Here is a 24594-nt window from a genome sequence, read left to right on the forward strand (position 1 = left end):
AAAAGATTAACGCTCTTTTTAAATTTATTTTTAATAATTTTGTTACGAGTGAACAATTTTATTCATTTTTAGCTTGTCTCTAATGTTCTTGTACCTAAAATTAAAGAAATAGATAGAAAACGATATTTTGAAATTGGAAGTTGTTTGCAATTTCTATTTTAAAGCAGATTTCGTCATTTCATTTATTGATAACTAGCCGCCACGCTAAAGGTTTTCACAAATAAAGTTTTTTAAAACATAGCAGGAAATCTGAAGATTAGTGAACAATTAAAGTATTCCTGTCCTGCAATTTTGTCTTAAATTCCTATTTTATATATTATATAGCTACAACGCTTAAGAAAAAAAACCTAAAATGCTAAATACATGAAAAGAACACGAAAACGAATTAATTTTTTATGGTATCAATTTCTATTTCTATATAATTTTTTATGGTATCAATTTCTATTTCTATATCGCTACAAAAATTATCGTCTTCGCTTAAGAAAAAAAAAAAAAAAAAAAATAGAGCGTGGAAAGAAGAAGAAAAACTTATTATAACAATTGGGTATACTATAACCTACGTCACAGTTCGTGTTATTCCTACTAAATTTAACTAGTAAACAGCATTTTCTGCGAACCTGATTTCTAGCAACAAATAAACATTAAGCGAAGCATGTTGTTACAAGTCGCTACTCGCTAGGTTGGAATTGTATTAGTCTAGTTCCTTTGGAAATAATTTATTTTGTTGCTTTATCTAAGTTTATGAATTTAGTAAACATATTTAAAACTCAGTTTATTAATTAAACTAAAAGGTTAATGTTATTCCTAGTAAAATTTTCGAAGTGGAAGTAGTTGTGTTTTTTTCATATTATATCCAATTATGAACAGCGACAAATATATCAAAGTTGTTCGAAATAAGTTCAAAGTAAATCGAAACAAATATATTGTCGAAAATTAATATTTCAATTGTAAGGTTCGCATTAGCATACATTTATAAGAGTGGAGAAAAGTATATGCATTTTTAATAGTTTTTTGAATATGGCTCTTTAAGAACGAAAAAGCATAGATTTTCTTGCAAAATGACTGATAACTAAAAAACTAATCCAAATTTTCGAAAAAGAAAAAAAAATACTTCTTCATTATGTCAAAACACAATTATGTGCCGAGTTTCGTGGCTGGGCGAGGCTTCTGGGGCGATATATTGTGATTACAGACACACACACAGCCGCGTTTATTATTATGTATAGATTAAAGAATATCCTTTAAATACTCAAAATAAAAAGATTAAGCCAAAAGCAACAAGTATATTTATAAGTACACCAATTTAATTAATGACTTATTATTTTTTTTATATAGCCATAGTTATTATCAAATTATATTTTAGCGCACATGCAAGTAGATTGTTTTTTGAATTGGTTATTTTTTTAACGTCATATGTTTAAATTTGTCATTTTCCAAATAAAATAAATAAACCATTATTTAGAAAACAGTCATTTATAAATTAGTAAACCATTATGATACAGTCATTTATTTTAATTTATTGCATTCTATATACAAAATCTAAGCAAAGGTGAGTTTTAATTCTTTAATTTAAAAAAAAAAAAAAAGTTTTAAAAATTATAAAAACTTTTCACGCAGTTTATATTTGGATAAATTACAAATTGCGGTACTGCCATCTATCATTTTGTTCTGGAACAAAATGTTAGATTTTTTCGGCTCATCTGAATTTTATAATATTTGTCTTCTTTCTCACTTAAAGTATTTGCGATTTTTGAAGTGTAAATTTTTATTTATCTTCCTTTTTACATATGTTCCGAAAATTTTAAAAGAAACCTGTGATAAAATGGCTCAATTTTCTTTTTTTCTGATCATTGTTAGTGCTAGTTCAACGAATGAACTAGAACAAAATAGTCTTGATAAAGTTACAATATTTAATAAATATTGCTGTAATAATTAACAATTAATAAATTGTAGTATTTTGACAAAATTTGGTCAGAGAGTAATTGGCCAAGTTTAAAAATATTTTGAAATTTCAATTTAAAAAAATATTGTTTCAAGATATAGCCAATGATAACGAAAATTAATTAATTTATTTAATACATTTCGTCTAGGGCAATGCTATATAACTTTTTTTAATGCAAAAATAAAATATGTGAAATTATTAGGTTTTAAAATAAAGTCTGAAATAAAAAATATTTTTTTCTATACTTCATTACAAATATTTACAATATATTTATTTACAATATATATATTACAAATATATTTATTTTAAAAGCCAGAATAAATAAAAATTTATTAATTAAAATTAAGTGTTTCGATGAATAAAGTTTTTGGCTTTTGTCGTAATTACAATTTAAGGCGAAATACGAGGAAGGGAAATATTATCGTAAAGATTGTTTCATAACTTAATAATAGATGGCAGCATCAAAATATGGTGCTAAAATTATAAAATTCCTTATGAAGTGAATTAATAAAAATCTACTCAAACTATCAAACCGTAGAAATTAACTATATCACTCATTAAAATATGAAATATAATAAAGTATAAACGCATATAATATATCAATAATTGACTTATTTTTTTACCTTTATGAATGATTAAAAATATATTAGTCAAAATTCAGAGCTAACTTTTAAGCATAAGTGACAAAAATTTAAAATATTAAAATTTTTTTAACACTTCTTTCACAAAGAGACAGTTTAAATTATGGGTAATGATTTTGTTTTTAAAATGTTATTATGAAATTATAAGTTATAAAATCAGACACTAAAACGTATCTTCTCTAAATGAACTTTTTTTTTCTTTTTGAATCTTTTGTTTGATGAATTTTGATTCTTGATCCTCAAAATTCTAAATTATTATTTGGATATCTAAATAATTATTTAAAGGATGCAAATGATTAAATTACATTATCTAAATAATTATTTAAATAATCTAAATAATTAAATTAGATTATCTAAAAAATTATTTAAATAATTATTTACTCACTTAAGGGAGTAATTTAAAAAATATGGCACGTTCAAACTTAGGCTAGAGAACAGTTATAAGTTGGAGTTTCTTAATATTAATTTAACTTTTTACATATTTCCTCATGTCTCTAAAACTATTTAAGATAATTAAATAATTTAAAATTATAAAAGTAATAATTATTAGTAATTATTAAAAGAGTTATAGATAATAAGTAAATAAAATATGAAAATAGTTGAAGATAATTTTATGCAAAGTGTATTTTTAAAAAAAAATTTTTTTTCATTGTTTCATTTAAAAATGGTCGAAATATTTTCAGTTCAAAATGTTAACTCCATTTTGTAATTCTATGGGACGAAATATAAAATTTAAGTAAAGTGGGCTGCATAGTTTCTGTCTAATTGATTTTCAAAAAAAGCCCTTGAAGGATATATGCTAAAGACGCAAAAATTGAAATTAATAACTACTAAATTGAAATTAATAAGTACAGATTACGATATACGCATATTATATTGAAATTAATAAAATTAAAATTAGACCCTAACTATTTTCTCGCCGAAACTATCGGGACCTTATCTTGCTTATCGCGGCAGCGATCGACTCCCCCCCCCCCTTTTTTTTTTCTTTTCTTTTGAGGATTAAGAATTTATGCCTTGAAGAAAATAAAGTTGTGTTTAGTACAGGAAAATATGTTTCTGTTCAAATTTCTTAACTTAAAATGCACTAGAAAATTAGCATGAAATTAGTCTCTTTTATTAATAAGATCAAACCTAAGTACCTGAAAATCCGATCACTGGATTAAAAGTTATTACTGTGTTCCATTTTATATTTCACACACAATCCAGATAACACTGTAAACAAATATTATGTTTTTAACACCATAAAAAAAAAATTAATTTTTAAGATTTTTAAAACACACTTTAAATTGGACTCATTTTTTTAAAGACAAACTTTAAAATGTAAGATTGACATAAGCATAATTTCTTTTTTCCCGGAAACTTACGGTACATTTATTTGTATCACGATTGCAAGTGTAATTTAAAAACAATTCTTGTGACCATTATTAATGGCTTACCAAAGAGAAGAAATTAATCGATGGAGGAGCGCTAATATGCTATCTTCGGTAAGTCGTGCTCTTCAATTTATTTGTACTGATTTCAAGTATGATATACATAAACAAAATCTGAAAGAATATCTCAAATCTCATGATACACTACTATGCAAGTAAATTACAAGAAAGAAAAGATGTAAGGTATATAAATCAAAAATTCAAATCATGTTAAATAGTGCTAATTTTTGTATGTTATGAATTATTTTATGTATCGTTTTCATGATGATTTTATTACAGTTTTGTTTTGCTATATGTTTTCCTATCTAAATTATGGCAGTGGCGTAATCTATGTGGGGAAGTAGCTTTCGACAATGTCAACCTTCATCTATCAAAAAGTACCCCATGATATAATCGAGTTAACATGTCTTATTTACTAATAAATGAATTTTTAATAATTGTAGTGGTGGACACGCTACAGTACTTCCCCCTCCAGAATTTTATCTGTGATGGAATTCGATGAACGAATACCAAACCACTTAGATGTTTCATTGCTGTTTTCATGAGAAGCGGGAGGGTTGTATTAGGATCACCGGATGCGGGCGTTCCTGTGTTGCTATTAGCAGTCGAGTGTCAAAGGGCTTCGTTGTGTGTGAGTGATTAGCAACAGCGTGATGAGGACTAAGTAGCAATCATAAATAGCAAGTCAACTGTTCAATCGATCGAAATAGGCGTGTCTGCTAAGGTAGACGTGTTCAGATCCTAATGTAAAGCGAGAGTTATCCACAATGTCGAAAGGTACCACAAAGTAAAATCGAGTTGAACTTGCACTGAATTATGAAACAAAGTACTTGTCCACTTCATCTCACTTCTCCATCTGTGGCACATGGGCAGCTAAGATAATGGCAGTAGTAAAAGACCAGTGCCAGTGAAGTAGCAGAAGCTGTAGCGGTCAATAAGTTTACACCCATGATCCAACTGCTATAGGAAGTAAAATGGAGTTGTTTTATACTAGTGAATTGGTATTTAATAATTGTTGTGGTAGACACGTTGCAGTCTATATTTCTTCAAGGTGTTCCTTGGATTATTGCCAAGTTGATCACCGGGCTTTTTTTCACTTCATTTTTGACAACCCGAACACAGTTCATCTCATCATGTTTTAAATATGTTTTAATATTATGTCTTTAAGTTACGTTACGTCTTTTTATTTGTGTTTTTTATGATCTTGAATTTAATTTTGTCTACGGCACCGTTCAATTTGGCAAGGAGCTGCCCGCAAACATGATTGCTGCCAAAAAAAAAATCTAGTAAATTTTCACGAATCCCAGATTTTAAACTATTACTTTGTTAAAGCCTCTGTGGCTCAGGGGATCGAGCATTCGCCTTCCAATGAAGTTAGCCGGGTTCGAATCCCCAGCGATAGCTGGTCGAAACAAATCCGCATTCGACTTGCACCGACCGCAATGCTGACGTGAAATATCCTTAGTAGTAGACGGATCATGGGTTAGAGTCCCCTTGCCGTCAGGCCAACCGTGGGAGGTTTTCGCGGTTTTCCTCTCCATGTAACCCAAATTCGGGTTAGTTCCATTAAAAAGTCCTCAACGAAGGCAAATTTCTCTCAATACTTGATCCAGGAGTTCACTTGTCTCCTGGGTTCAAAATTACACGACTACGGAGTTGAACATTAGTAGTTTTAAACCCAAAAAATCGGGTCGACGGTTATAAAATAAAAAATTACGAAATATTACCTAGTGAGATCTGCACCGATACCCAGTACTGTCTTCGGATCATCATTAAAGATGAATTCCAGTCCAGGCACCTTCTTCAATGATACCAAACAAAACAGTTTCCATGATTTATATATGCATCTGATATCAAATTTGTATTCATCACATACGAGACAAGATTTTTTGATGGTATTTAAAATATGATTTGGAATTTAGAAAGGTAAAGTAAAATTTAATCCGTTCTGCTATAATGTCTTTTGCTACTTACTTTGAAAACGGAATTAATTAATATTACAAAAATTTATATTAACTTATTAAGGAAATTTTTTTATTAAATTATATATTTATCAATACAGTGTTTTTGACGTTTGACCCTTACATTTGGTGTGTAAAATGAACATATTTTTGCGATTTTTCTAAGCTCATTAAATGATAAATTTAATTATATAATTTTTAATTAATTAAATGCTATAAATATTTTTGCCAAATGGTAAAATAAAAAAAAAACTTCTCAAATAATTCTCATAACCCCCAAAAAGTTAGAGAGCATAATTAAAAGAGATGGAACAATTTATTGTAAAGAAACTATTGTTGTCATCAAGTGTTGTGTCCTAAATTATATAATGTTTCGTCAAATTTCGGACCCATTTTTTTTACGTGCTTTCAATTTTAAATATGAATACAGTCTTTCCCTAATTTTAAACATTAGATACAAGCAGACATACATCTTATTTTAGAAAAAATAAAACTTCTCAAAAAGTATTATTACTATAGCCTTAAGTAGATTCTTTTTTTTAATCCCTTACAAAAAAGGTTTTGCATCAAAAAAGCAAATTGAACCAAAGGAGGATAGCTTAGATCCTTTCTTTTTATCCCATTTATATAAGGTAGTTATTGCATTGTGGAAGCCAATTGGGATTAGTAAATAATAAGAATTCTTTTTTTTTTTTTCAATTCCTTACATTTTTTTTAATCCCGCATTCCATCGTAGAAGCCAATTGAGTCCAAGAAAGCAGCTTAGATCGTCTTTCTTTGGCTCTCACATTGGAGGTATTTGCTGCATTTTAGAAACCAATTGGTTCTGGGAAAATAGTTTAGAATCTTCTTCTTTTAAAATCTTTTACGTACGAAGAATGCACCATAGAAGTAGGTGATTGAGATCCCTCACATAGGATGTATTTAATTCATAACGGAAATCAATTGGTTCTAAGGAAATAGTTTAGTTTTTATTTATCCTTTACATAGGAGATAATGCATCGTAGAAGTCAATTGAGTGTCAGAAGAGATGACAGCGAACTCACTTTAATGCGATTGAAGATGCTTTTTAAGACTGTTCTTACGCCCAATGAATGTAGCCGATTTGAAGAACGAAAACTTTGCAGGTACGAATGCTGACTAATATTATATTTAAACAAAGGAAATATTGAAATTAAAAGCCATTATCATCATTATTATAATTATCATCATTATTATAATTATCATAATTATTATAATTATCATCATTATCATCATTATTATAATTATCATCATTATTATAATTATCATCGTTATTATAATTATGATCATTATTATAATTATCATCATTATTATCATTATTATCATCATTGTTATCATTATCATCTTTATTATACATATTATCATTCTATTATTTATAACTAACAGTAAAAGCACGTAAAATATCTTTTTTTTTCCTCTTTAGTAAAGGGGAAAAATTCAATACACTCTCTGTAGAGTTTTGCTGCATGAAGCTCATATGGGTCATTCTCACAAAAACTGTCATTTTTCAGTTCATGAAATCCCAAAAAAGTAAAGTGAATAAAAAGCTCTGAAACTTTTTATATTAATAGAAATATGTAATGGCATTATAAAGAAAGTATATATCCTATAAATTATACTTAATATTTAAATTAATTAATTTTTTAAATAATTAATTTATAATTAATTAATTTATAATAATTAATAATTAATTAATTAATTTAATAAATAAATTAATTAATTTGATAAATTAAATTATTAATTTTTTAATTTATTTTTCAAATTAATTAATAAGTAAATTAATTATTTTCACTATTTAAAAAGTGAGGGAATGACACTAATAGTGAGGGAATGATATTTTATTTTAATACATGTTTTTATCTAAGTTACATCTACCTAAAGTTTGAAAATGATAACATACTAAGTATATCTAATATTTATTATAATTTAGTCTTATATATTTAATAGTTTTTACAGGTTTGAGGAATAAAATTGGCTGGCACGATTGAACAAAAAAAGATTTGATAATATACTAATCTTGAATCATTCCCTCACTTCAGCATCATTCCCTCACTTTATACACTAGTGAGGGAATGACGAATTCAATAAAATTTAAAAATAACAGTTAGGCCTAATTAATTTCTGAAGTCAATCACATACAATTATATTCATACAAGAAAGCAACATATAATTATCCACTTTCTCGATAAGGTTGTATTTTATTTTACTCTAAAAAATGACATGAGGGAATGACAAATGTAAAAAATTTTACCTGGTTTGGTTCATTCAAATTTATTCCACAGCAAAGCTTCTTTAAGTTGAAGATGGAAACATACTGCAATTTTGTTCTATGATGCCAGTTGTTAACTTCTGAAGTTTTTATTAAAATATTTTTTATTCTAAGAAGATTGCAGGTGATAAGAACATTGTTGTGAGGGAATGACGCGAAACACTGGGGACAAAGTTTAAAATAGTGCCGTGTTAATATTTTTATCAGAAATTAAATATAAAATTGATTTTCTGAATTCTATATTTCAGTATTCTGAAATAAAAACACGAATTTGTAAAAAAAAAAAAATTTTATTTCAGAAACAATTTTTTTCTTTTTTTAAATCAGCAGTGGGGACAAGTGAGGGAATGACATATTGGTATATTTTAATTACCTAAAATAAATAAAAAATAAAAATTTATAATTTTATTTTTATTCTTTTGTTAGCTTGCATTCCGAAGGACACTTTCCCTGAATTTTTTTTTTCGTAAGCTGTAAAACAAACATAAAATATACTGGGGACATGAAAATGACTGTTTTTGTGAGAATGACCCATATAAAGTTATCAGAAACTCTGATTTCAGTTGAACTTAGATTTAAGATAATTGCTCAGATGCTTAGGACATTCTGAGTGTTTTCAATATCTTTAAAAATGACTTGCTAAGTCATCAAGAATTTAATAAATAATGAGTTGAAATGACTGTTTTTTCTGCTATACTTATTCTTAAAAGCGAATAATGTTAGATCAGATCAAATAACTAGCAATTATAATATTAAAGTAACCATCAAATGAACTGGTTGTTACTTATTACTATAATCTTTAAGCATAATTTCGTGATGTATGTACCAATCTCTTGGCAACAAATAAATTACATTTAAAAACTCTTCTTATGTTTTGCTCTGATGAAAAAAGTATGGTCAAAGCTATCCAAAATATGGTTAAATTTACTTTGTTTTCTGGTTCTGTGGGAACAGCGAAAAGCAAGAAGTACAATAATTCTTGCCGTAAAGCTTTGGTAGAGACTTTAGTAAAATAAGTGATTTATTATCAGCCTTCTTGGTTGTAAATTTAATAAAATTGTTTCCTCAGTGGTAATTCTACCAAAAAGTCGATAATTTCAACTATTCATTTATATTTTGAGATAGCGCAAATATATTCAGTTTCATAACTATTATTTTATTTGGTAAACGCTTGTAAATTTTCCTTTTGGCTAGATAGTTTTTTCTTTTTTCTTTTCTTTCTTTCTTTTGTATTTCATATCTATATAAAAATCCCAGGACAAGGCTGAACTAGATTAGCAAACTTAACTATTGCGCATTAGGTTCCCCTGCATCCTAAAACGGAAGTGTTTAGGTAGCGGGTTCGAGTTTCGTCACTATTATGAGTGTATACTTTTATTCATGCTTACTTGGTTATTATTACGTGTTTATATACAGAACTGTGTGATTAATTAAAGCAGGGCCAAATTGAAAAGAAAAGTAGGATAAATTTCAGAATGACAACATAAAGATATATCCCAATTTACGCTGGCACTTGAACCCTCAATCTTCAAGCTTCAGAACAATTAGCGGAAGCACAGTACATCTCAGTCACGGAGGCCTCAATAATGTAAATGTTTGGTTGTTTTACTTTAAAATAATGATCTGTTTTATTTATCTTAACTGTTACTGCGAGTTAAATTTTGAAAGATTGTTTTCATTCAACTTGTATTATTCAACCATGATAAGTTGGCGGGTGGAGCGAAAGCCTAGAGGAAGAGTTCACTTTTTATAGGTTGGGAAAGGTAAAACGCTTAGAATATGAGCGCATTTATTTTCGGTGATATTTCCAAACTGGCTCACTATTCCCGTATTTTAGTTCACTACTATAGAAGGCTCTTTAAAAAAGATTTTTTTTTTACTCATTAATTTTTTACAATAACTAAATAAAGTGTCTATAACCACTTTCCCCCGATTCCCCGTTTTTCTTTCAATTTAATTTTCTTTACCTTCTCCCCCTAAATCTCTAGAATAAACTCTCCCGGTTTGCTTCATTCTCATTTTGCACATACTAACTTAACTCGTGATAGGAAACCTATACTTCCAAAAATACATATATTGCTTAAAACTAGAAAGACTGAACAATGCTGCTGTATACCTAGAATGACCGAAGGAGACAATGTGGTACTTCTCAGATTGTTTGTGTGTAGATCAATTAGACATCCAAAATCATAAAATGTAACCATAATTAATTTAATGAAAACCTATAATAGACTTAATCATCAAAATTCTATAGTAGTTTTTCCGAATTAGTTAACGAGAATAATAAAACACTGCCTTTTCAATTATACTTGTACATTAGTTTCTTAGAAAATTGGTTTCTTTTTCTCTATTAATTATAATTATAGATATATTGAAAAACTCTTTTTTTTAAGGAAACTGGGGTACCTTTTACTTACCGAAGGGTACTTTATACCCAAACATACCTGGAGTAAAGACGTGCCTGCTAAAGTACCTAAAGGCAAATATACATTCCTATAAGGCTAACACATTAATCTTTAAATCAGCACTTAAATTAGATCAAATTATGAAACTTCAAAAATACATTAAATTCATTTTTTTGAATTACAGAGAAGCAAAAGACGATAGAATTGGCCCAATCTGTTTCTTTAGTGTTTAAGTATTCTTCGATTTATAAAAAGTTGGAATAAAAGCTTTTACAATTTATATTTAATATTTATATCTTATTATGAGAATTATTTCTGTATGTTTTTATTTCTTTTTAAGGAACAACTTAGTTAAGTTCTTAGTAGAACACCTATCCAGTGAAAATGAGAGGGTACGCTATTCTTCTTTAGATCTTCTTTGCTGCGCCATTCCAAGGTTGGAGAACAAAACAGATCCACTCTTGATGCCTGTTCTGCCTAAAGTGATGAGGTGCATGCATGAAGCCGAAATGAAGGAAACAATATTGAAAGCACTGCATTTCTTTCGATCTTTATTTAGACACACCAAAGACATGTCCAGGTATTATGTTTATTCTAGCATCAAAACTTAGATAATTTGTAAATGACAATCAAAACGTTTTCGTTTAAAGACAGAACAGTTTATTGTTTGTTAGCCAGTCATACAAAAGCGCCCTGAGCCTTAAAGCAATCATCTCAGTCTTTCACCAATATGAATATACTTGTTTGGTAAGGAAAGTTTTTCTGCAATTTAAGAAGTCCAAAATTTGTGCTGCGCTTCATCGTCTGATACAAACTGTCAACATTCCACGCATCTTCCACTTAAGACGTGAAAATCGCAATGAACTTACATTATTAGAATCGTTAACCTGCTTAATAATATTCGATAACATCCTCATCTTCTGTAATTTAAGAAGTTCAAAATTTGTGCTGCACTTCTTCCTCTGATAGAAGCTGCTTTCAAGTACCTTCACTTAAGACGTGAAAATGGCAATGAACTTATATTGTTAGAATCGTTAGTCTGTTTAATAATATTTGATAACATCCTCATCTTAGGAAACGTTTCAGCATTTTCAACACACATTCAATTCAGGAGTAAATGCCACACTACATACTTCCATGCCTGAATGTCGGTATTTACGTACCCGCTACGACACACTCATATTCCTAGATTCTACAGAGACGCCCGCAAGCGGACACTTTTTTTTACTGCTCCTTTCATTAGAGTGGTGACGGTAAGGGTGAAAGAAGAATCGTATTCAAACTGTTCCCTTATAAATTTTATTTGTGTATGAAGTACACTGAACTAATAAACTGTTATGGTAAAATAATTGTAATTATTTGAATCTTTTCTTGGATTTCTAATTTGAGAAGGAAATAATGCTTTAATGTTTTTTTTCTTCAAATGTTTAGAGAACATCAGTAGTTACTTTAATCTGTATTCTCTGAACTAATAGAATTAGAATTTCAGAATTGAAATTTCTGTACCAGAATTTTGCATTATAAGATTTAGACGAAATTTTCCATAGGTTTCGTAATGTACTGAAAAAGGTTTGTTGAACATAATTCTGCTTCATTAATAATTATAGTAAGTTTTTCCATTCACTAACTGTTTTAAGTAAAAATTGAGGAATAATAGTGTATATTGAATCAATCCCGAGTCGAATCAAAGTCATAATCCAGGAAGCATGGGATCCCATTAAATACAAAAAAGGTCATAAATCAAGATATTGTTATTGAAACGTGTTAAAAAAGATTATGCCATATTGTTGAATTGTTGCAAAAAAATAACAGAACTATAATTACAATCTGACAATTATTGTAGTTTTGGAAGCATTAAAACTACAGTAAAAGTAAAACCAAATCTGCTTCACTTATCAAACACCTAATTTTGCCACATATATGTCGGTTTTGTTATCCATATTTTGAATTTGTAAAGAATTTATCAGGAAAAAATAATAATAATTTTTAAAGAAATGCAAAAAAATTTTAACTAGTAAAAGTGTAATAAATACCATATGCTTGCATTAAAAAAGCATAGCAGAAAATTACGCTGAAAAACAAATTTTAAAAAGTGATGTATATCTTGGTATCTATAGTGCCTTTTCTAAGATAATTGGAATGCTGGTTCACATTGTGTAAACCATTTGTCTGTATCCTCTTACTTCAACCATATATATTTCACTCAAACAATCAATTGTAACATGCGACACTTATAACCAGGGCATTTGCTAAAAAAAATTTATTAAATCACATGACATACGTACTGGATAGAAATATTCGGTTCAAGATGTAATACACACATTAAATCCATACACCTTAATCTAAATCATACTCCCTTAATCTGAAATGTGTACAATTTAAATATACCTGGGTGGAGCAAATTGACGCAAGAGAAAAATGGTTTTAAAATTTGAAATCTGCATAACAAAGTACAATGAAAATGGTCAACACTATGTCAGATATCTATAGCTTGTTAATTTATGTTCATCTTAAACTAAAAATTTATAGTCGAAATTTTAAGTATCAGTATCAAAGGACATAAAAAGATGTAAATTGTAATGAAATAAACTATTTGTTTAAAGATGGTAAAAATCTTTTGTTAGTGACCAATTGTCTGGTAAGTTTTCGTTAACTGAGAGTACTATATGTATATATTGGTCTTCGAGTCATTCGGCTTATATAAAATTTTCAAAAAAATTAATTTGCTTATATCCTTGTTAGGAATGAAATATATATATCACATGCAAACATCAAAGTAATTATTTTTTTTATTAATGTTTTTATTTTTGCCATTGTCATTAATATCATAATCATCATTATTATTATTATCACTATGTCAGATATCACTATGTCAGATATCTATAGTTTGTTAATTTATGTTCATCTTAAACTAAAAATTTATAGTCGAAATTTTAAGTATCAGTATCAAAGGACATAAAAAGATGTAAATTGTAATGAAATAAACTATTTGTTTAAAGATGGTAAAAATCTTTTGTTAGTGACCAATTGTCTGGTAAGTTTTCGTTAACTGAGAGTACTATATGTATATATTGGTCTTCGAGTCATTCGGCTTATATAAAATTTTCAAAAAAATTAATTTGCTTATATCCTTGTTAGGAATGAAATATATATATCACATGCAAACATCAAAGTAATTATTTTTTTTATTAATGTTTTTATTTTTGCCATTGTCATTAATATCATAATCATCATTATTATTATTATCATCATTATCATCATTATTATAATTATCATCATTATTATAATTATCATCATTATTTTAATTATCATCATTATTCTCATTATCATCATTATTATCATTATTTTAGATTCATTGAAGAGCTAATCTCTCTTGGAACTGAATTAGACAGCATCACGTCCCAGATGAATTTTTTCCATGGTCTAAATATTGTTTTCGATCAAAACATTGGCGACGATCTCTATTCACATTTGATTCAGCCACTGGGAAAAGCACTTCTTCAAAACTGCAGTTTGCCGTCCTGCTTTGCCATTTATCGTGCTTTGAAAAAAATTCACGAGCAGATAGGAGACGAGGACTTTTACAATCTTCTATCATCCGATGGTCTTGAAGCTCAATGCGTCTACACCAATTGCTACAAATTTGAAAACGAGGATCCCTATCTGAATTCAAGCGAGAGCAATCTCTCAGTTCTAATCAGAGAATATCTGAGAAAAAGCTCCAAGATGAAACTGGACAAAGCTTTCGGAATAGTCGATTTCGCCTTGCTCAAGAAAATCGCGATCACGAAGGACAGCGAGAGAGCCGTGATGGTGGACCATTTTGCAATCGCTTTCAAGAAACTGTTCTGTGATGAACTCGATTACGCAGGCCACTTGATGGACATTCTAAAACTCGTCTGCGCATTTTTACTCAGCTCTAACCGGCCGGTACAGATGAGTGGCTTTAAAATTCTCAGAGACGTCATAACAAAAATGGGCTTTTATGTGTCGCCTCACCTCTCGTATTTGATCGGTGTCTTACGAGAATGCTTAACATCTCCTAACAGTGAGATAAAATGCAAAACAGACAAGATTCTCAACAAACTCATGCGAGCCATTCACCCTATGACCATCATATGGGAGCTCTTAAAGACCAACGATGCTTTGCAAAAAGAAGCCATATTGAGATTCATACTTAAAGAGCTGAATTTCTTCCCCTACTGCTGTTTCGATTTGATTGCATTGAGCAAATGCCTGACCTTCCACATGCAAGATCCGAATTCGGCAGTTCATAGAGCAAGCGTGGACTGCATGATTGTGCTTCTGTCCATCATGAGGGCCACACCAGTGTATGGCATTCGGGCGGAGGCTTCAAAGTTGATGCTTCCAAATTACCACCTTCAAAGAGGTACAGAGCAAGAAGAGGACGATGAGGAAGATGTTGATTCTATCTCTAACGATGGAACAACAGATGCTGATTCATCCGCAGCGCAGACTTCGATGACAACAGCAAGTTTGGTGTCATTGTCAACTACCCGTTCTGATGCAACGTTACGAGAAGACAGTGAATTGGAAAAAGATAATATTGATACACCAACGCCCTCTACGATCTCACCTCCAAGGCACGTCTTACCAGCAAGAGAAACAAGTGGCGTTTTTCCTAAAAAGAAAAACGATGCATCGATCTCTGTAAGAATGCCATCATCTGAGATAAAGGAAAGGTATTCTATTTAATTATTCATAATAAGAATTTTCTAGTTAAATAAGTTTTTCTTAATTTTGGGGCAGATATTCCAAAAAATGACTAATGGTTTGAGAATTCAAATAGAAAAGCGGAAGAAGATAAAAATGTACAGGGTTTTCTGTCTTTTGCTTGGGAAACATATCTTTAAAATTAAGTTGGTTGAGAATGTTGCTAAAGTTTAAATAAAACAATGATTTCAGAATAGCTATCATTTTCAGAATTCACTCAGTCTAAAGACAAAATTATCAGACGTTGAGTGCAAATATTTTAATTCCAGTGATCTAAAATGCAGCAGAGAACATTGTTTTTTAGGGTTCTTTTAGTTAGTAGAGCCATCTATTGTGATTTTTTAAAATTAATTTTGAAGTTATATGATTATAAATCATTGTTTTCCAAGCAGAAAAACCTTGTTCGCCAACCTTGTTTTTCCATACATTTCTATTTCCTTCTGTTTTTCCTTGTTTGATTTTTCAAATTTTCAGCCATTTTTGTGATATCTTGTATATGGTTATAAGAAGAAAAAATAGAAGATTTTTGAGGAAGTCAAAAAGATTTAATGGTTACAACCATACTTAAAACATAAGCTTTTATTCAAGCTCTGTATACAATATTAGGAAAAAGTCATTAGAAACTATTGGCTTTTGACACTTTTCAAATCTCTAAAGGCTTTTAAATCGCTAAACAAATAGTTTCGTAAATTAAAGTACCTTAAAGGCTTAAAGTTTATCACAATTTTTCATACAAGTTAAAACACTTCCGAAATCAGCCAAATTTGCTTTTGGACCAAAATTAATTTTAAAATTTGTCTAAAGTTTAAAATAAAATGCTATTTAAAATAACAAACTCACGTCTTTCTATTTAAGGAAACTGAAATAAAAATTACAGAGCATTTTATCCGAAAAAATATTTTTAAATGTGGCAGGACCTAGGTGTTTGAAGTACACAGATAACATATGAGAAGAAAATTTATAAACATGAAATTAAGAGCGATGAAAAATTACGTAGCTTTAAGACATCAGAGGAACTAAGAAATTAATATAAAAAAAAGCGAAATTTTAATGAATTAAGAAAATTGGTTTCTCAATAAATAGAAATCTCAGGTTTCGGTAAAACATCTCTTGTTGTTCGAAATGTGATAATACGATTCTCCTCTTTGTTTCCAGTCTTTTTCTGTAAGGATGCAGTCACTGTATCAATAGGATACATTTGTTAAGATCCTAATATTTTAAATCGAAAAATCACAGATGCCACACAGACAACTATAAATGTAATAAGTGGTAGAAACTCAATTCATTTTTATTTATCTCTTTAATTATTCGATTGTAACTACCTCAATAACTTATATTTAAAATTATTTATATTTAAAGCAAAATTATTTTTTGCATTAACTTTCAATAGTGAACTGAAAGAAAATATGCAAGAAAAAGTTTCGAATTTTAATATTTCTTAATAAAATATTAGTGACCACTTTTTGCATTTTTAGTCGTCTATTACAACGCTGAGAAATGAAGCTAAATTAATTTTTAAACCTCTACTTTGACCCATTAATGCAATTAGCTCTTTTTTTTAAAAAACGATTTTAAATAAAAAAGAAAAGCATTTCAGGAGCACTGGAATTAAACTTTCAGCAGAAATTTCCGATAAAAAATTTTTAGTATCTTTTCCAGTTTTATCCCAGTTTCATCCGGGAGCATTAAACTAAAAAAAAAAAAGGCTTATATCTCAAATGAGATGTAAAACTCTGCCAAACAAATAGCCAACTATGTTTTTTATTCGTATTCAAATAGCATAGCGTGTGTCTTTAATTAGTTTCATGAGCTTTCCAATGAATAGCATGAATAAAGTGCATACCTTCGATGGCCTAGGTTCGAATCTCAGAGATGGCTTATCAATACGAATTCTGCTCTCCTCAGCAGTAAACAGAACCGACTATAGGTTAGAATCCATTTGCCATCAAGCTAAGTACGAGAGGTTATCGTGATTTTCCTCTCCACAAAACGCAAATGCTGGTTAGTTCCATGAAAAAGTCTGCAACAAAAGTTTGTCCAATACTAGATTTAGGAGTTCCCTTGTTTTCAGGGTTAGGTTCAAAATTACAAGGCTACGGAGTTGAACATTGATAGTCGTTAACTCAGAATTGGGTCAACTGCTCAAACGCCGGTTATAAATTAAAATATTATATTACTATAATTAGTGACTGTTTGTTTGGTAATTTTGTGACAGCAATAGTTTGGTAATTTTTAAAGACTCTTCGAAACGCATGAGTGCCTTAAAATGAATACATAAAAATAAATAAATAACATTTTCGGGCAAAATTTTCGAGGTAATTTTATAATTAATTTCACAATGTTTAATATTAACATACAAAATATCGTTGAAAAACTGTAAATTAACATGTAATAAATCAATATGTAAATAATGAATGTATAAGTAATTTAAACATTATTTAACAGCACGTCCATATCTGTGTTTAATAACTTTTGTGATGAATATGTCAACAAACTTATTTAAAATCTTATAATTTTGAGGAAAATAGATCATTAAATGTCAATTTCAGTGCTAGTATTAGCATGATATTATTTGCAATTGAGAGAAGCTTTCACGTTTTAAAATAAAAGTTGATGTTTTTTTAAAACGAATATTAATAAATTGTTTTTTTTTTCTTCTTCTTTTTCTGTAAGTTCAGAATTCATTGTAAGTACATTTTCAATCTTATATAAGTTAGTTACAAAAATGTATCAAATTAAAAATAACTTAATATAAAATCTGAATTGTACAAATGATGGTTATTTTATCTTGGTAGAAAATTTTCGCTACAATTCAAAAGCATCATATAAGCCTAGATTTAAATCTCACTACTTTGTACAATTATAACTTGAAAGATTTTATTTTGTATTTAAATTGTAGGATCACTTAATTTACCTGCGCCATTATTTCCATAAGATATGCCATATGGGCTGAATAAATTTTCCAAAATCACAAAAGTTTTATTTTCTAAGTCACTTTCGTTTATTTATTAAATATCCGCGATTAAAATATAAGTGTTTAATGATTTGAAATAGCTAAAAGTTGTTGGAAATTTTGAAATGCATCTTGATTGAGATTCATGTAAAAGAAATTGAGTAGATTAGAGTTAACAAATCTTAACAAGTTTTTAATTTTTGTTAAAAAAAATGAATGAATAAAAAGAATTTAAAAATTTAAAAAAATAAAAGTTTCAGATAATGAAATTTGAAAGGAAAAGAAGATTTGGTCAGGAATTATTTTTGAAATGGAATTGGCTGTGGTCTATAAGCAGTAAAAAACACTTTAAATTTAATCCTCTTATTCTACGTTGCGTTTAGCCGGGCGCAAGGGAATTCAACTTTTTTTTTTTTACTTTTCTTTGCTTAAATGAAGTTTTTTTATTTCCTTAATTTTTATGAGTTTAAAGAAATAAATTTTTAAAAAAAAGTTGGTGGAAGCCTTTATTTTTTGGCGACTTTTTGCTTATACTTTACATTTAATTTTTTAATTGCACTTTTCAGTTAGCCAGGCGGAAAAGAATTCAACTATTTTTTCTTTATTTTTTTAAATTTAATTTTCTTATTTATTTTATTTTTATGTGTTTAGAAAATTGAAAAATAAAAAAGGAAATAAAAGTTGATGGAGGTCTACATTTTTTGGCAACTTTTCGCTACGCCCGTCTAAGCGAAAAGTACCCTTTTTAATAAATATATTGTGTAGATTAAACCATTTCTATTATCAAATGAATTATTAGCTATCCTTTAGCTGGATAGCAGAATATTTGACTGCTAACGGTGCCGAAGTACAATTGTCCGCTGCAATTTTTTTCCTCTGACCGGTTGACTTTATCGCCGTTGGATTTTATCTGAAATTTTATCGGAGTAGCTAACATATGAGTTTCAATGATTTATAAAAGAAACCTTTATGTAATTTCAGTTTAAAAAAAGGCATGTTTTTTTATTGATAACAAAATCCATTTTTTTCTTATAGTTTATTGCAAGCACAAGTATCGAAGGCATTTTGACACCTGACTATTTTAGTTGGTGTCTGCACAGTCTGTTCCCAATAAAATTAATGTTCTCAATAAAAATAAAATGCTCTAGGGTCAAGTTATCGGGAACACAGCTAATGGAGAAGAACCTCTAATTATTAATGACACATATACGATTAAGGGAGATGTTTAAGGGATCCCTAAACTGCTAATGACGCCTGTGATGCATTATTAATTGCGTTAATAATTACTACTATTATTTCGTAATAATTAGTTAAAAGTTGTCAACAGGTTCTATGTTAACAGTTACCTAATAACAGTTTTGTGGTAGGTAGATTTTTCATGGCTCCCCGAAACAGATAAGTACCATTATAATGGCCAAAGACTTAAGACTTATAGAGTTAAAGACTATACTTTAACAAATTAATGTAACATATTTTGATAGCATAGGTCCCTAAATAACAACTTCATATTTGCAAGGCTATAACACGACCGAGTTAGTCGGTTAAAACTTAAGCCAAACTATGTATTATTTATTTACTTTTTTATTTATTTCTGCTAGCAATTGTCGCCTACCGGAATCAAAAGTATCTTTAAATAGACCAAAGATGAGTTATCAAGAATATCTCGGTGCAAACACTATTGAGTCCACTAGTACGCTAGCTTCTTATGTCAGTGACAAAAAAGAGCAAAAGTCAGCAAAGAGTCGATCATATTGTATTATAAATTCTAAAAAAACACCACACTCCGGTGGAGATGCTTTTCAGGCCTCAAACGTAAGTTGCTTAATGTGTCTACTATAATAATGGCACACTGGCGAAGGTGTTTGTAACTAGAGTTACTGTATCTAAAATAGTTAGATACTTACGATATATTCGTAACAATTTATAATTTGACTGAATAATATTATTTTCTGAAAAGGAATGAAATTAAAATTACTTTATAGATATAAGATTGGTAAGACACTGAGTCTTTACTCAATAACTTACTAAACATTGGTGCAGTTTGGTTAAAAAAAAAAGATCGAAACGTAACTTGATACAGTATGATCTTGATACAAAATGCAATAACGAAGTTTGAAAAAAATTTCACACCAAGTTTGACTCCAATATCTCAATATCTTCTTTTTCCGGAAAATTTTGAATCTATTAGTCCTAACTCTCAAAATGCATTTGAAACAGAGACTCTATTCACAACTAGATGATCTGCCGACCGGCCTGTGTAGGGGTTAAGGAACTGCCCTTGCATCAGAAAGGTTCTGGGTTCGAATCCCGAGCAAGGCATGGATGTTCTCTCCTTCTTTGTACTATCTGTCCTCACTGTGGTAGCAACGTTGGCCCACCTAATATGGTGCCCCTGAAATAGTGATCGAAAAATCTGCCCTTCAGATGCCTGTATGACCCAGGTCATTCTCCAGGTGGGCATTGAAAAAAAAACTGGATGTTCTAGAGATGTTTAAAAAGTCTTACTTATATTTTGCAATGGACATCTAGTTAATAAAATCTAGGAAAAATTCATTGTTATACAGGATTACTTAAAAACAAAGAATAAAATATTATTGTCCGAATTACATAAATGAAATATTGAATACGTATTAATGAAGTTTTTGCTCAGTAAACACTAAAGTAATAAATCATAAGAAATCAGACAAAATACTTTTGAGGAATAAATATTTGAAAACATAAATTCCAGTTGAAGAAAGAAATGTTTTTAAATTGTTATATCTTCAGAACAGATCAATCTTTTGCTTTCAAACTTTGAATTTCAGTACTAAAAATCAGTAATTGTATTACGTAACCTTAGAATTCAAGCATACCTTTTTAAGAACTTTTTTTAATAATTAGCTACGAATGAAAAAAATTATTCCAAACAGTTTCATGAAGGAAATTGTTTACTTATTCTAACTACACTACCTACCAATAAGTATTTGCAATTGGACACCAATGCAAATCACTACATCTGCGGTCCTGAGATACGTCACACCCTCCACCGATATATATAGTGTAGGGACAACATCGGCATTAGTCCCAAGATGCGAGCCGGCTAAGTGTGTCAACTGTTCTGGTGAGCACCCGGCCTGTTTTTCAGGCTGCGCTGCAAGACCCGTTAGAAAGCCGAGAAGAGGACCAGCCCACCTGAAGAGAACCTTAGACTCAGCATCCAGATTCCTGCATATCGTGAAAGAATTGCAGCAACTCCTGAAGGATCAGGAATTAGTCAGCCTACTGAGATCACTGATAGCAGACAAGCCATAGATTCAGTCATCTCCCGCCAAGCCACCCACTCAAGACGTCCACAGCCCTTCTGTGGAAATCTTCTACTACATCTTTTAAAGCCAATTAGTCACAGTTGCCTTAGGGCGAACATCATCAGATGAAGAAGTGAGATGCCCGCTTCGGTACTTCGCAACACCATATATCTAGTCTAGCAATCGGCAATAGTCCCATGCAGGATGCCTACTGCACTATTTTGGATGACAATGTGTTTCCTACGTTGTGGCAGTTTTACGGGTGGACCCCTGTTACTTCCAGGACGACAATGCCAGCTGTCATGTTGCGAGGGTCACCAAGGCTCGGTATGGTTAATCGAATGGACTGGCCTGCCCAGATCTGAACCCTATCGAGAACCTCTGGGACGAGTTGGATCGCCGAATTAAGGTATGTACTACCCGTCCAAAATCGGTGAAGGAACTTACATGTCCTCTTCAAGTCGAGTGGAAGAAAATACCACTAGCTGTCACACAGGGACGTGTGAAAAGTATGCCCCGGGTGGTTCATGCTGTAATTGCCTCTCGTGGAGGCTCTACCAACTATTGATTATAATTAAAGTTTGTTTTTCTTTTCAATCATGCGTGTCCAAATACTTATTGGTAGATAGTGAGTGTACTTGTGTTATATTTTCTGAGTTGTGTTTAACCAGCAACTCCCAGAAAACAGAAGACCTCTGCACGGGTTACAAAGAACGAAAAAATACGATCTTTTAGTAGTCCGAACGTTGCGAAATTTTTCGGAATTTTTCCCCATTGTAAATTTAGCCGTGCGGAGGCCTTTTCTAGGAGGTGTTTAACACCTCCTTTTGTTAACTGGTACTAATCCTACGCCCATTAAATAAATGATAAATTTGTTTAGAAAACACATTTATTAAATGATTTAGTAACTTAATAATTGTATTGTTTGCTATATCTTGTCTGGGCTGCTTGAAGATGAGAAAGTGCATTGCACAGAACACGAAAATACAATCCGCTCATTATCCGCTGTACTAAACATAAACTAGTTAAAGTAATACTAAATATACTTAAACATAGACTTGTTGAACCTATGAATTTGCTTTAAAAAAGTTTTTTTTTACTGATTTTTCAATTTCATTAATATTGTTTAGTAGAAGAAAAAAATTTTAATAGCAAACGAAGAAAAATAATCCGTTAAATTACCGAACTTAATGGTAATAACATTTCTAGTAGAAGAAAACAAACATTCTTTTTAAATAAAAGCAAAATATACGGTATTAAAACGATTTCGCAAATTTTCCGTTCTTATGTCAAATAGTTTACCAGAATTTCTGGTTTTCAAAATTATAGTTCTTATTAGTTAAGTAAAGCATTCCCACAACAGTCCGTTGTGATTGATGATAGAACTCTACAATTTCGAGACCAATGGCATAATTATGGCAGTGTGATCATCTCTGTGCGCAGGCACCGCCTTTACTTCCCAGCTGGTACACATTGATCTGAAGTTGGGTGGGTATCATGCTGCTACCGGGAATCGAACCCCAGTTCTTCCCAATGACAATTCAGTGCCTTAATCATAGAGCCATCAAGACTTACTCTTGTTAGCAAAATATGCAAAACTAAAAAATTTAAAATTAAACAAATAATGACGTGCTCTAATGTATCATTATAAAGTAATTAAATTTTGCAACATTTACCAAATTTTTTCACACACTATAGAACCATATTTTATTGCTAATTTTATAAGAAATCAATACCAAAGCTCTTCGGTAAAAATTGCCGAGCTTTTTAATGTTCCCATAGAGCCAGGCACATGGCAAAAAAATTTCCCACATTCAGGTAGTTTTACCATACTTTTTTTTTCTCGGTGTAGAATATGAAAAATACAATCATTAATCTCTTTAGAGCACCAGCCATTTCTGAAATAACTTCGTAGTATTCTACTTCAAGATTAGCATGCATTATGAAAGCGTGTGATTATATATATTACATATGATATGATATATTACATATGATATGCGATATATATATACATATATATATACATATATATATACGAGTATATCACATATTACTTTTATTTTTATTGCAGATGCAAACTTCTCGACATGTTTGGCGTGAAAAAAGAGATAGAGAACATGCGAGACGTCGACATATGGGTGAAGGGGATATGAATGATTATTCTCTAAAAGCTGCAGATGAAAGTGATGCAGAATACACTCCTTTCATTGAAGACGTAGATCAATTCAAAGAGGACCAATCTAACGTAAATACACATTGCTAAGCGCGCATTGCATTTATGTCACATTACATAAAAGTTACATAATATTTAAATAATAATTTTTCAAAATGTTCAACCAAGAAAGTTGAGACTAATGTATTCAGATTTTCTCAGTTAAATATTTAAACTTTATTTTAAAAAAAAGTAATAACATCTTAGTTATATCTGGCTTAGCAAATATTACTCGAAACTCAAGTAACAAATTTCGATAATAAAAAAAAGCTGCGTTTTTAACATAAAAGGTATCTTCATGAAATAATTTTATAGGTAGTTTGTCTCACTTTTTGAATTTTATGGAAAATTACACGACCACAACAACACGGAGTCGTAAAAAATTGCCAAACTATTCTTGACACCAGTGATGTTTATTTGATCTCTGTAATACTTATCCAATAGGCACTACGCTAAGTGACAGAGCATCATTGGCGGTAGTAGCAATTTTTTATGGTTGTTTATACGGTTGTTGTTACGGCTCTCCGGAAACGGAATTGTATGGCTTATAATTATAGAAAAGTCTAAGGTGAATGATGGTAGTCATGATATCATTTAAGCACTTATTTACGTTTAAAGAAAAACGGTGGTAAGGTTAAGAATAACAGGAAGAACAGAGGGACCAGTAAAAACAATTAAAAATAACCAACTGTTAAATAGAATCCAGAGTAAGTGGTATTTGAATGTACTGCATTTTAAA

General features: G+C 30.1%; 1 protein-coding gene across 1 annotated transcript in view; it reads left to right on the forward strand.

Annotated features, from left to right (window-relative positions):
* LOC107456062 (uncharacterized) overlaps positions 1-24594 on the forward strand; it is a 64026-nt gene that overhangs the window by 15049 nt on the left and 24383 nt on the right. Inside the window, exons 2-6 of the mRNA XM_016073821.4 lie at positions 6968-7104; positions 11013-11252; positions 14023-15375; positions 19958-20171; positions 23715-23888. Of these exons, the coding sequence (XP_015929307.2) occupies positions 6974-7104; positions 11013-11252; positions 14023-15375; positions 19958-20171; positions 23715-23888 (2112 nt within the window). The 5' untranslated portion in view covers positions 6968-6973. The remainder of the gene's footprint in view (positions 1-6967; positions 7105-11012; positions 11253-14022; positions 15376-19957; positions 20172-23714; positions 23889-24594) is intronic.

The sequence above is a fragment of the Parasteatoda tepidariorum genome, chromosome 6 (genome assembly GCF_982258835.1).
Source record: "Parasteatoda tepidariorum strain Cologne lab strain chromosome 6, Ptep-v5.0, whole genome shotgun sequence".
Classification (NCBI taxonomy): Eukaryota; Metazoa; Arthropoda; class Arachnida; order Araneae; family Theridiidae; genus Parasteatoda; species Parasteatoda tepidariorum.